This window comes from Macrosteles quadrilineatus, unplaced genomic scaffold (genome assembly GCF_028750875.1).
Source record: "Macrosteles quadrilineatus isolate MER2022 unplaced genomic scaffold, UCM_ALF_1.0 Scaffold_94__1_contigs__length_391377, whole genome shotgun sequence".
Classification (NCBI taxonomy): Eukaryota; Metazoa; Arthropoda; class Insecta; order Hemiptera; family Cicadellidae; genus Macrosteles; species Macrosteles quadrilineatus.
Genome location: NW_026542687.1, coordinates 255,484 through 267,692, shown reverse-complemented (window position 1 = coordinate 267,692; position 12,209 = coordinate 255,484). Strand labels below are relative to the sequence as shown.

Below are 12,209 nucleotides of genomic sequence, written 5' to 3'. Positions count from 1 at the left end.
GTAAAGAAAATTAGAGAAAAATCTGAATTCACAGTGTGAAAGGACATTTCTCAATTGAGGTATTCACTTTCTAGGAAACATGTTCGGCATAGTTTTCTTTATTTCATTCTTGTATCTCAACAGTGATTTATACTGAATATGAAATTATATATCATGATGGTGTGTAAATTGAAGGCTAGTTAACACAGCAATTACAATATGCCTATATTTAATTTTGACTTAACAGCAGACTATTCACAATAGGATTAACCATACAGCAGATTGATGACGCTCTAAAACATGACAGAAGACAGAGGAGTCTGGAGGAAACTTGTTGGTGAGGCCAAAATCAACTTAGATTTGAGTGTCCACAGGAGTAAGAGTAAATAGGCCTATATATAGCCTCTCTAATATTTAAGATATAAATCTAGACGTGTGTGAAACAAAGGTAAAAGGTATCTACACTGCATTAAAAACGTTGTTATAACAAAAACCCGTATTAAAAGCTTAACTATGCATTTTTAAAGTCAATATTAGTTAGCTTCTTTCTGAGCATTATAGGCAAGGTTTGAAAATCATACAGTACACAGGTTGGTTGTCATTTTCAAGACATGTGACAAAAAATGTATACAATCCGGCCAATTTCAATGTACAGATATTTTTTACCAAAAACATAATTTTAACAGCAGAACTTCTTACCAATCTCAACTGAGACACCTGCTTATAGCCCAGGTAGCCAAAGATCTTCTCCATACAGTCACTGGGAAGATCCAAGAAATGAGTATTAGATACATATTGTTGCGATGGATGGGGGCTGGAGGGATGAGCAGAGTAGGGTGTTAGCTCGTGAGACACATGAGGTCCATTGCCGTGTCTAACTCCGCGAGATGAGCCTTCATTATCACCTCCTGTAGTGCTTTGTAGCCTGGTAGATACCATAGTCAATGTTGATCAATCAAATGTAACCTGCAACAGAAGGGTGGGAAATTACTTTGAGGAACCAAACCTTTGAACTCTATTACTTGGTGGTTTATTTCTGTTTTCCCTAATCTTATGAACACAAACATTTAAATGATTTTAAATTTAATTTTAGGTGGACACATATACAGTAAGGATAAAAAGAGGGGATGATTTGAGGTGCAACTCCAACAAATAATAATCTGTTTTCTCAAATTCCACCTGAGCTGTACACCAATTTAAGACGAGCCTCTTCCGGTAAGCTCTACCAAAGACAGTGAACTTCTCGAGTTGAACAGCAGACCTATCCAAGACAAGATTCAAAGCTTTGATCTAGACTAGAGTTCTCCAGAGAGACCCGGTGCTGACATAGTTAAAACACTTTCCTCCCATCTAGTCACAACCGAAACCAAAATAATGTCTTCTATTTAGGATGACAAATCTAAAGGACTAACCCACTAATACTAATATCACTGGCCCAATTCAAAACAAAAATTAAATCAAAGCTTGCTGGTGGTGAAAGCAGTGTCATAGTGCAATGTCTGAGGAACAAGGTAGAAATTCTAACAGATTTCATTGGTTTGTATGGCTGAACATTGGCTACAACTTAGTCAGTCTGACTTATATGCAGCCTGGACACTGCAGAAACTAGATCGACCGAAAAACTGAATTATTGAGTAATATCATCATGAATAGGTGTTTGAGAAACCTTTTTACTTAAGATAAAAGAAGAGGTTCATTACTTGAACTTAGTCAATATTTAGGTTATTTACATTGGCGATGATGAAGATGGCAACAGTAGATAGTGACCTTGCTCTCGGTTCTTTAATACTTTTTGTAATACGAATATGTAAGCGGATAAGCAAATTAACAAACAACAAAAAATGTATGTAGATTCTTGGTATGTAACTTACTGATGAACAATGTGTTGCATGAATAGATTCAGTAATAGGGATGAAAGAAATTGTTATGTTCTGAGATCAACTCCATAATGAGGCTAATGGAGACTGACCAACACTTTTGCAAGAAATGCAAGCCAGTTTCGAAACATATTTTTTTTCTTCAATATCCAGAATCTCTAGATCTTTTCAAGAAGCGTTTATGTTGATCATTTGTTTTATGCCTGCCAAATCAGCATTTTTCTAACATTAGTTTGTTTTTCCGCTTACACATTTGTAATACAATCAGTATCAAACTGAGAGCAGGATAACTTATCCTTTGTCTTCATCTTCGCGATCATCAATGTAAATAACCTGAATATTAACTGAGTTCAAGTAATGAACCTTCATCCTTTATCTTTGGTAAAAAAGGTTTCTCAAACACTTCTTCCTGTGATAATTTACAGTATTCAATTCTGACAGGAACCAAGGATGTGGCCTTAAATGTTGTTGTTTTCACTACATGAACTAAATAAATTGGTTATTAGTTCATTTGTCCCTATTCCTACTGAGTTATCTGAGGACAAAGAAATGTTATCATAAGTTTCTAATGCTTTGTACTTTGCCTTTAACCCCTCACAATCACTGTTCATTTCATTCAACAGCTACCGTACATAAAACTACCATTTATCCTTCTTTAACATTAGGTAGTTATATTGGCAATGCAATATCAGATGCATGAACATTCGTTGTTGTTGTTGTTGTTGTTGTTGTTCTTCTTGTCATCAAATAGCTTTGAACCGTGTTTGTTGTTTTTATCTTTTACGTTGAACTGCCTATATTATTTATCTTTGTCTGTTGAACACTTGGACTGGTTGTAACTACTAGAATCACTAATTATCAAGTTATCAGGTTTTAAGTTTGGCCCTGTAAGTTAGTCATTGACAATAAATCAGTACCGGTACTTCTGAACAAAAAAAAATGTAATACTACACTTTCCAGTAAGTAAAAAAAGTTAAATTTCTATTGGACAAAGTAAAACAATAACAATAACGACTAAGTAAATAGTTTTACTATATCTGCCCAGGCAAAAAAAAAAAAAAAAAAAACTAGTCCAATTTTAATGTGCCTAAGTTCATTGAAGATCATCTAAGTCGTCAAAGATTTTCAGTAACGACGGTCTCAGAAACGTTAGACCTATAATCCCCATCTGCGATCGGGGCGATGAATATCTCTTGCAGTTGTGTAGTCATCATCATTGGCTCCTGCAGTCACGGAAACGTCACCATTGTCATCCAAGATCGGAGAAAAATCCTGAATACCTACTGCGGTCGTGTGAATATCATCGTTGTCTTCCAAGGTTACGGAAACGTTATTATCATCATTCCGCCATCACAGCTAAAACCTGAATATCACCCGTGATCACACAAATGTCATCAAAGTTTTCTGCAAAATCCTGTACTTCTCCCGTGGTCGTTTATCTATCACCATCGTCTACCACAATTACGGAAACATTACGTTTACAGTAATACAGTTCACATTAAGTTTTGTAATATGGTCTGGATAAATTGCTTGTTTTTTTATTGATTAAATCCAATGAAACTTAAAGGAGTAAATAATGGTATTGAGTTCTTGCATGTTAGAGCAATAGGCACTGGCACTCAAGGTTTGATTAATTTAAATTTAATAGCCTAACTCTTAACTAAATAATAGAAGAAAATATTCAATTTCAACAAACCAAATACAATTTGGAGATGAGAAACAGAAAATATAATGCAAGTCTGCATGTAAATGTAAGAGATCAAAAAGACCAAGACCTAGAGCTGGAGAGGATTCACTTCACTTTCTAACAAGCACAGTTAGTCAATAACAAGTAGAAATGTGCTCTTTTTGGGGTTTATTTATTTATTTATTTATTTATTCACGGTAACACCATTTATACAATAGTAGTTAGCATAATCAATTACAAGATGTCATAATTAAGAACGACACTAGATTACTAATGCAATTAATATAGGCTACAGTAAAACAAAACTGAACTTCAAAAAACTTTGGGTAAGTATGATATTCAATGAAAACAACAGACAATAATAACAGGAAATGCAGAAAAAAAAACAATCAATAACAGGCAATGAAAGACTAAAAATAACAGGCTATAAATACAAGCTATAAATACGGCAAGCAATAACAGGCAATGAAAGGCTATAATGACAGGTTATAACTAACAGGCTATAATACGGCAAGCAATAACAGGCAATAAAATACATACAAAAAAATAACAGACAATAAAAATACAGAAGCAATAGAACAACAGGCAATAAAATACAGAGGCAATAGAATAACAGGCAATAAAAAACGCTCAATAGAATTCAAACATTAACATGCAATAAATAAATACGGACAATAATACAGGCAGTGAATGCAGTTAACTTTTCAGATTTATGTAAATTTTTTTGGCGGTCACAACTGAGGTGTTCCAAAGGTCAACGTGAGGGGACAGGAGGTTCCCAATCCTATGGAGACGGGGGATCACACTGTTGTGCTCATAGTTGTTGGCGTAGGCTTGAACAGCGAAGAGGTTCCTTGAGCGAGTTCCTCCCGGAACTTGAAAGTTGATCCGACCAAGTAGCTCAGGGCATACAACATCACCATTTAAAAGATTTACGAGAAGAGAAACATCAGCTAATTCTCTTCTCAAATGTAGAGATTGTAGTCCCAATTGAATTTCAATGTCGCTGATGGGAATTGTTGCATAGTTATAACCCATCTTGAGTCCAACAACTCAAAGAAACCTTCTTTGGATTTTCTGTAGGCGGTCGATTTGTCCAATTGCATAGGGAGCCCACACAATGCTGCAATATTCAAGTACTGAGAGAACAAGGCAGATGAAGAGATACCTCAGCGCTGTGATGCTGAGACCATGTCTAGAGGTGCGAATAATGAAGCCCAGTGCCCTTGATGCCTTGCCACAAACCAACTCATATGGTCAAGAAATGTGAGGTTTGATGAGAACACCACCCCGAGGTCACGAACTGAGGTCCTCCTAGGAATATCACTGCCATCGATGGTATAGTTGAAGATAATAGGTCTCTTGCTATGGCTAAAGGTGATTGCAATACATTTCTTGATGTTGAGACTCATATTGTTTGAGACACACCAGTCGCATATCCTTCTGAGGCAGTTCTGGAGTGTTGTACAATCTTCAATGGAAGAAATGGCCGTAAAAATCTTAATATCATCAGCAAATAACAGTTTATCCACATCCATGAGTTCTATGATGTCATTAAGATATAATGAGAACAGAAATGGACCCATGTGTGAGCCTTGAGGGACGCCAGATGTTGCAGTGAAGGGTTTAGAAATTGATTGTTGAAACTTTACAAAAAGTTCCCGGTTATCCAAGTATGAACGGAACCATTTCAAGAGTTGTCCAGTGACTCCATAACCAGCCATTTTGGAAAGTAGTATCTGGTGGTTAACACGATCAAAAGCCTTCTAGAAATCCAAGTAAATGCTGTCGACCTGAAGTCCCATCGACACATTGGAAACTAGGAAATTCTGGTAGATTACTAGGTTGGACGAGGTTGACCTGCCAGTCGAGAACCCATGCTGGTGAGTTGAGAGGAGGTTGTCAAAAAGGGGCTTTATTTGGTCTAAAACGAGACTTTCAAATACCTTCCCCAAGGTGGGTTGAATGACAATCGGCCTGAAGTCACTTACATCGGAAGAGTTTTGGACTTTGGGAATGGGGACAACAAAGCTGGTTTTTAATGTATCCGGAAAGATTCCTTCTTGAAGTGAAAGATTGAAGATGTGCGTCAATTGAGGAGCCAGTAGCATATTACAGTACTTCAGTACAGATGGAGGTATTAGGACAGGCCCCGTTCCCTTGTAAGGATCGAGAGATGCAGCTTCTTTTGAACGTCATTACAACTTAGTCTGCAGGAGTTCAAATTCAGGTGAGTTTTGAAATCGTAAACTGGAGGAGTCACTGCTGACTGCTGGTAAACTGATGAAAAGTAAACTCCAAAAAGGTTGGAAATATCTTCAGGACGTTCGGCCTTCTCACCGTGGTAGTTGAAACAATCGAAGCAGCTACTATTTGATTTAAGGCTGTTTACAAAGCCACAAAAAGACCTTATGTTAAGTGGAGTAGAGTTATTAACTCGATCAATGTATTGTGCATAGCAATCTCTGCTTAAGGTCTTACAAAGGCGACGAACACGGGAAAACTCTTCGTAGTCATGCAGTGATTGAGAGGCTTTAAATTTGGAATGCATGGCCTTCTTCATGATTGTGAGCTGTTTCAATTGGCTATCGAACCAGCAAGGAAATTTTGATGGGCCTAAGTCTCTTCATAGATGTATGCCTTAGGATGATTTCACGAATAGTGGAGACAAATGAGTCAAAGAAGCTGTTTATATCAATAATATTGTAGTAAGTGGTTCCAAGCTCTCTACTGAGTTCAATGTAGACAGCCTCGACATCACACCGCCTGAAGTCCGGGACGAAACCAGAAACATTGCGGGTACTATCCATGCATTCCAGGGGTTGTAATTCCTCCTCTAAATTATATTCAAAAATTTGGTGACGAGATAGTGGAAGTTCTTATTGACTTTATAAATAATAAAACAATTGATTTGAAATATTAATCAGTTCAGCATCAATTGAGGAGAGGAAAGTCACATCATTGTAGGATTGTTGTAGGGTTGTAGGCACAGAAACTAGTTGTGTTTACAACAACGTTGGATTGCTTAATAGCAGGTATTCAAACCTTTTAGAAAGTCACATGTTCAGTTTTCACAAAAGTGTGAAAGTTAACGAATATTTTAAATTGTGTTTATAATCAAATCTGAAAAAAATCAAATGTATTTTACAAACTATATAGGCAAGGTATTTCTAGAAATATGGTAATTATTCTCAATTTCCATGTTAGTAAGCCTACAGATCTTTGTACACTAGCCTGTTCAGACAAAGCACTTTGCAGGAAACCCTAGGTGGAAATTTTATAGCTTTGGAAAATGAGTTGCAGCATGTATTTTTCTCACGAAGCTAAGACATATTTTAAATGGGTTTTATAGAAGATAAAAAAATGAAAATTAATTTAGTCAAACGCAAATGAGAGTTATCTTTTGTGGAGCAGGCTAGGTCTATGAAAAATTTTTAGGTAAGTACTTATATTTATAGACATTTAAGTTAAGATACAAAATAAATAGCAGTAACCGGTAAAAATTATCAGAATTTAATGAAGATGTTGAAGGTCTTAGTAATTATTTAGAAAGGTCTCGGTTGTACATAAAACAAATTCTGTAAAAGAAACAGAACAAAGTGCAGCTATTTCTACTGTTATGGAGACTAAGTACACATTTTTTAAAGTTGTTGTAAAAAACTTATCGCTTACTAAAACCTTATGGCAAATAAAGTTGATGAAACATATGTCATTTTGGTAAAGGCTTGATAAAATGGTAATTATACACCATAAAATTCAATTGTTTCTGAAAGATGTTCGTTTCACACTATAGGATTGCCGGAATTATGTCTCACACTATACCTGACGGAGGCGCCTAAAGCCTCTACTATCTAAGGAGCACCTATTATTATGCACTGTTTCACAGTCATATTATGTATGGGCTTCAGCTGTGGGGACACATATCGGGATGCAATAATATCCTACTCGAGCAGAAAAAAGCCTAGAGAATCATAGACTCGGGTAGCTTTCTAGACCACTGCAAACCTATATTTATAAAACTCGAAGTCTGCACCGTGTTTAGCCAATACATTCTACTTAGCCTACTTTATGTCAAGGAAAACCTATCTTCACTTACTATGAGAGGGGACCTGCACCCGTATAACACCCAAGGGAGGGAAAAGATTGATATCCCTTATTGTAGGCTGAGTAGAGAGAAGGAATGCTTCCCAGTCCTGGCACTAAAATTCTTCAACACGCTCCCAACTAGTGTGAGAAATCTGGAGGTCGGGAAGTTCAGGACTCGGGTAGAACGATTGTTGAGGAAAAATCCTTTCTACTCCATTGAGGAGAATTATAAAGCAGAGACCCAAAATATCTAAGGCCTAGCTCGGTAAAGACCTGCCGCCAAACATACAACCCAAAATGTGTAAATAGTGTACAGTTTTTTCAATATTTAAATTTTTGTTCTGTTCAGTTCCTAAACATTAGTTTTAAAAGTATTACTGACGCCATCTATCCAGTATCACTGGTCAAAGATGAAGGGAAGAAGTATGAAGTAAGTAAGTAAGTACGTCCGACCTGTTGTGTATACTTCTTGGAGTCCAAATGAATTTTCCTCAGTTGAAGAAGCCCTTGCAATCATATTCGGAAGAGAAATTTTACAGATATATTATTATCAATCAATCATTCACGGTTTCATGATATTGTAGAAGCTGATACCCTTCATGACTTCCACAATAAAAAATATATTTTTTTCCAGACTTCATGAGTTTTTTGAGTTATGGCTTCATAAAGAATTTTAATTCCTAAGTAATTAATTAACTTATTACAATATCCATGCACAAAAAGCTGCTTTATAGTATAAACAACGTACGGTGTATGGTAAAAATTTCATTCATAGCTTTAATAGTTAAAAAGTTATAAGTTAAGAACTTATATGTAAAAAAATAACACAATTTTAAAGTTGCGGAAAACAGCAGACTAGTTATACTTAGTAGGCTTAATATAGAAACAGGTGTGCATGCTACACTTCATAATATTTTTTTCACAGTTATAAAAATATATGGTTAGGCCTAATAGGCTATTAGAAAACAATCAGCTGTATGCTTACTTCACCCACAATTAATTCCACATTCCCCTTGAAAATGTCATCCGCCCTACCTTGTTTATTCTAATGTTGTATATTTTTACAGCGATATCTCGAGTAATATTCATCAGCGGTGAAAAATGATGGTCCAGGCTATATTTGGATTCAGGAGGTAAAAAACTAAAGTAATAAGATAGGCCTATCAAAATAAAAATAAAATAGTGTGGAGGCACCTAAGTAGCAAATAAATACCACAATGCATGCATACTTATTGTATTATTTGTACCGAATTGCTAATAAAATCATCATTTACACCTTTGCCTTTTTTTAACCGCAGAGGATACGCGTCCAGTAACCGGACGTGGATTAGGCGTACGGCAGTTACTGTCATAACCTAACCTAACTAACCAAACTTGCTTATAATGAAAAAATCAAATGAAGGTTAAATTCTGTTCATAAAATAAAATTTTTAATGCCAAAAATTCTAACAAAAGATGTACTGTTAAGATGAAATGGCATTCAAAGCAAAATCTTTGACAAAAAGTTAAAGTTACTGATGGGATTCGAACCAGGGACCTCTTGCATATCAGCCGAGCACTCTGTCCACTACACCTCGAACACCGATGGCTGTACTCGTATCGTTGTGGTAATGGCGTTCCAGGCCCTCACAACCCGTTGACATCACTGCCGGACGCCTAATCCACGTCCGGTTACCGGACACGTATCCTCTGTGTTCTTGAACAGCATGGTAACTTAAGAGCTTTGTATAACTTAATGTAGCCTTAGGCTACTTTGGGCATAACTTCTCCCAAAAAATGAAAAATGAACCAACTTGTTGTATTAACAGCCCTAAGGCTTCTCTTAAAAACTTATCTAACTTGGACATAGGCCTAAGCCTAAACTTAGCTCCTTTAAATAAAGTTGGTCTAAATAATTACGAAAAAATATAACTTCAATGCAGGAGCCAGTAGGCCCCACTATTCCTCTCTTGAACTTAAGCATCAGAACTCCAATGGTAATTGTTGTTTCAGAATAAACTCACTAAGTTACCAACTTGATGGCAGACTAGGCCTACAAGTCCTACTTCAATTTTGCTTGCTTTAAAAAGGGCTCCTCCGGTACATGACGATAATGATGGTGATAAAGACGTGGCTAGCTCAAGTATATGAATAGATTTTCAAAAATTCTACTACATCTATGTTCGGCAACTATATTAAAAGATATTAAATTATGTCCCTTTGCTAAACTATGCTTCGTTGGATGGACTACCATCCTCCATTATGTTATTACCAGTACGAGCTGCTGATCCTCTTTGAAGATTTTTAGTACATCTGGGTGTTAAAAATGTTCATATCCAGTAAAATATTATTATTAAACGAAAGTTAGTCACAATATTATGTATAAATATTCCGAAAATCTTTCTCAAAAATAGCAGTTTAAACTATACATCAACTTGTACTTCAGTTGGTAAGATGGCTTCCAACTCCAAACTCCAACACGAGAACGAGAACGAGAACTAAAACTAAACGAAAGCAAAGCAAAGCGATCTGTTCTGTTGGCTGAGGCTGAGCAAGAAAGCAATCAAAGCGACCTCCGACCAATCAGACAGAATCAGCCAGTGAGAGTGTGGACTGTGGAGAGGGAAAGGAAGTAATAGGAGGAATATACAGAGTGTTTGTGAACTCTCTCGAAAAAATTCACAGGGTTATTCCTTGGGTTAATACATGAATATTTTACATTATAAACATGGGTCGCCGGACCGAAGCCTCGTTTTCTGTCTGTCTGTCTGTATGTGTTTTTTATAAATAACTTTATAACTCGAGTTTGAATCGAGGTACAAACTTTAAATTTTACACACTTGTGTATTTTAACGTGTTAACACAAACATGCAAAATTTCATTTCGTTGACTATAGCCGTTTCAAAATGGCGGCCATCTAAAATCTTTGACCTCAAATTACATGAAAACCACTAGAGTTACAAAAAAACACAAGAATAACAAAATTTAGAAAATTTTATGCCAAATCAAATGACACCTAGATCTTAAAGATCGGACAACAAACAGCTGAGTTATAAACTTTTTTAAATAATTAATAATTTCTTTACTGGCTTTTAATTGTTATTGTTTATTCTTTAACCCTTTCGTGCCCAATGATAACTTTTTTACTCATGACATTTGTGCTGGAGTCTGGGAAATTTGTTATGAAGTAGGGAATTTCAACTTCCTTCACTATACACTATGATGTTTTCAAATAGTATTGGCAGCACTGGAATTCCTGATCAACTGCCTGGTTCAACTAAAAGTCTGTTTGTTTTGTGCCATGCTCTGTTCTGCCTGCTTTCTTCAGAAGCTTAACTTTGGATATTTTTTTCGGTAAGTTCCTTCATTTTTACAGAAATAAAAAAATATGTTTCTTGTTAAATATTTCATAGATATTAGTTTAATGTAATTTACCACGAGTTATAAATGTTTGTAAAAATGTTATGATGTAAAAATCCCATGAGTAAAATTTTACTCATTGGGCAGTTGCGGCTCAGGTCTAATGAATAAAATTTTACTTATTGGACAGTTGCGGCTCAGGTCTAATGAAGATGTCTTATATTTTGATATTTTCATTTCCAGCAATATAAAAAATATAATATTGTATTAACACCTATATTTTTATAACATACTAAATTTAGTGCATTATATTTATGTTTTAGATCGAGAATATGGATTTTTAAACAATACCATACACACTCTGAAATAGAAGAATTGCTGCGAGGGTATTTGTCTGATATCGAGGAATTAGAAGATTTGGAGGGTTAAGAATATTACAAATAATATTATTTTGATTAGATTAGTAAACAATCTGGACAGTGGGCAGTTGTATTTTTACATAATTTTACTTGAACATGTGAAGCAAATATTATAAAATGTATTTAAAAAAATTCCCTTGTGGTCAGAAAATGTTCTTTTGCAATTTAAAAATTGTGTATTAACATTAGCAAGCATTTGTATTATTATTTGCTATATAATTTTCGGTATGAATATCACTCTCTATTTTTAATATAACAAATAAAATCTTAATAAAAACACAATTCTTGTCAATTTAATTTGCTTATTATAAGACCTTTACTGCCCAATGAGTATTATTTTCCTCATGATTATTATTTTTTTATTAAACCTCAAAAATGTTAAAACTTATATTTTTCTAATATGTTAGCCACCAAAGAGTGTAGTTATCAACAATAAAAAATATTTTCTTATCTACATCTATGTTTGGGCATCAAAGGGTTAAAATCATCTGATCCTTTCTAAATTGTCACAACAATGTAAGACAGCTGGTTGGACATATGATTTTGAGATGATGATCACATGATTATTTTGAGTTATTAATTTTTTTTATAATTAATAATTTCTTTACTGGATTTTAATTGTTATTGTCTATATAATCTTTAAAATCATCTGATCCTTTCTAAATTGTTACAACAACGTAAGACAGCTGGTTTGCCCTAACAACAACATTTAGTTTTTTTACTAGATGGTAAATGTATTAAGTGTCCTATTTTTACCTTAACTATTGAGATCTGTTTAAGGTAACATAATGTACTCTGAATCAGATGATTTTAAAGAATAAA

The 12,209-nt window shown here is 35.0% G+C and overlaps 1 protein-coding gene across 1 annotated transcript in view; it reads right to left on the bottom strand.

Moving 5' to 3' along the window:
- LOC128982057 (F-box only protein 28-like) overlaps positions 1-10,086 on the bottom strand; it is a 33,677-nt gene extending 23,591 nt beyond the window's left edge. The window contains exons 1-2 of the mRNA XM_054401098.1: positions 9,881-10,086; positions 679-945 (exon numbers count right to left, since the gene is read on the bottom strand). Of these exons, the coding sequence (XP_054257073.1) occupies positions 679-918 (240 nt within the window). The 5' untranslated portion in view covers positions 919-945; positions 9,881-10,086. The remainder of the gene's footprint in view (positions 1-678; positions 946-9,880) is intronic.
- Positions 10,087-12,209: the final 2,123 nt, after the last annotated feature.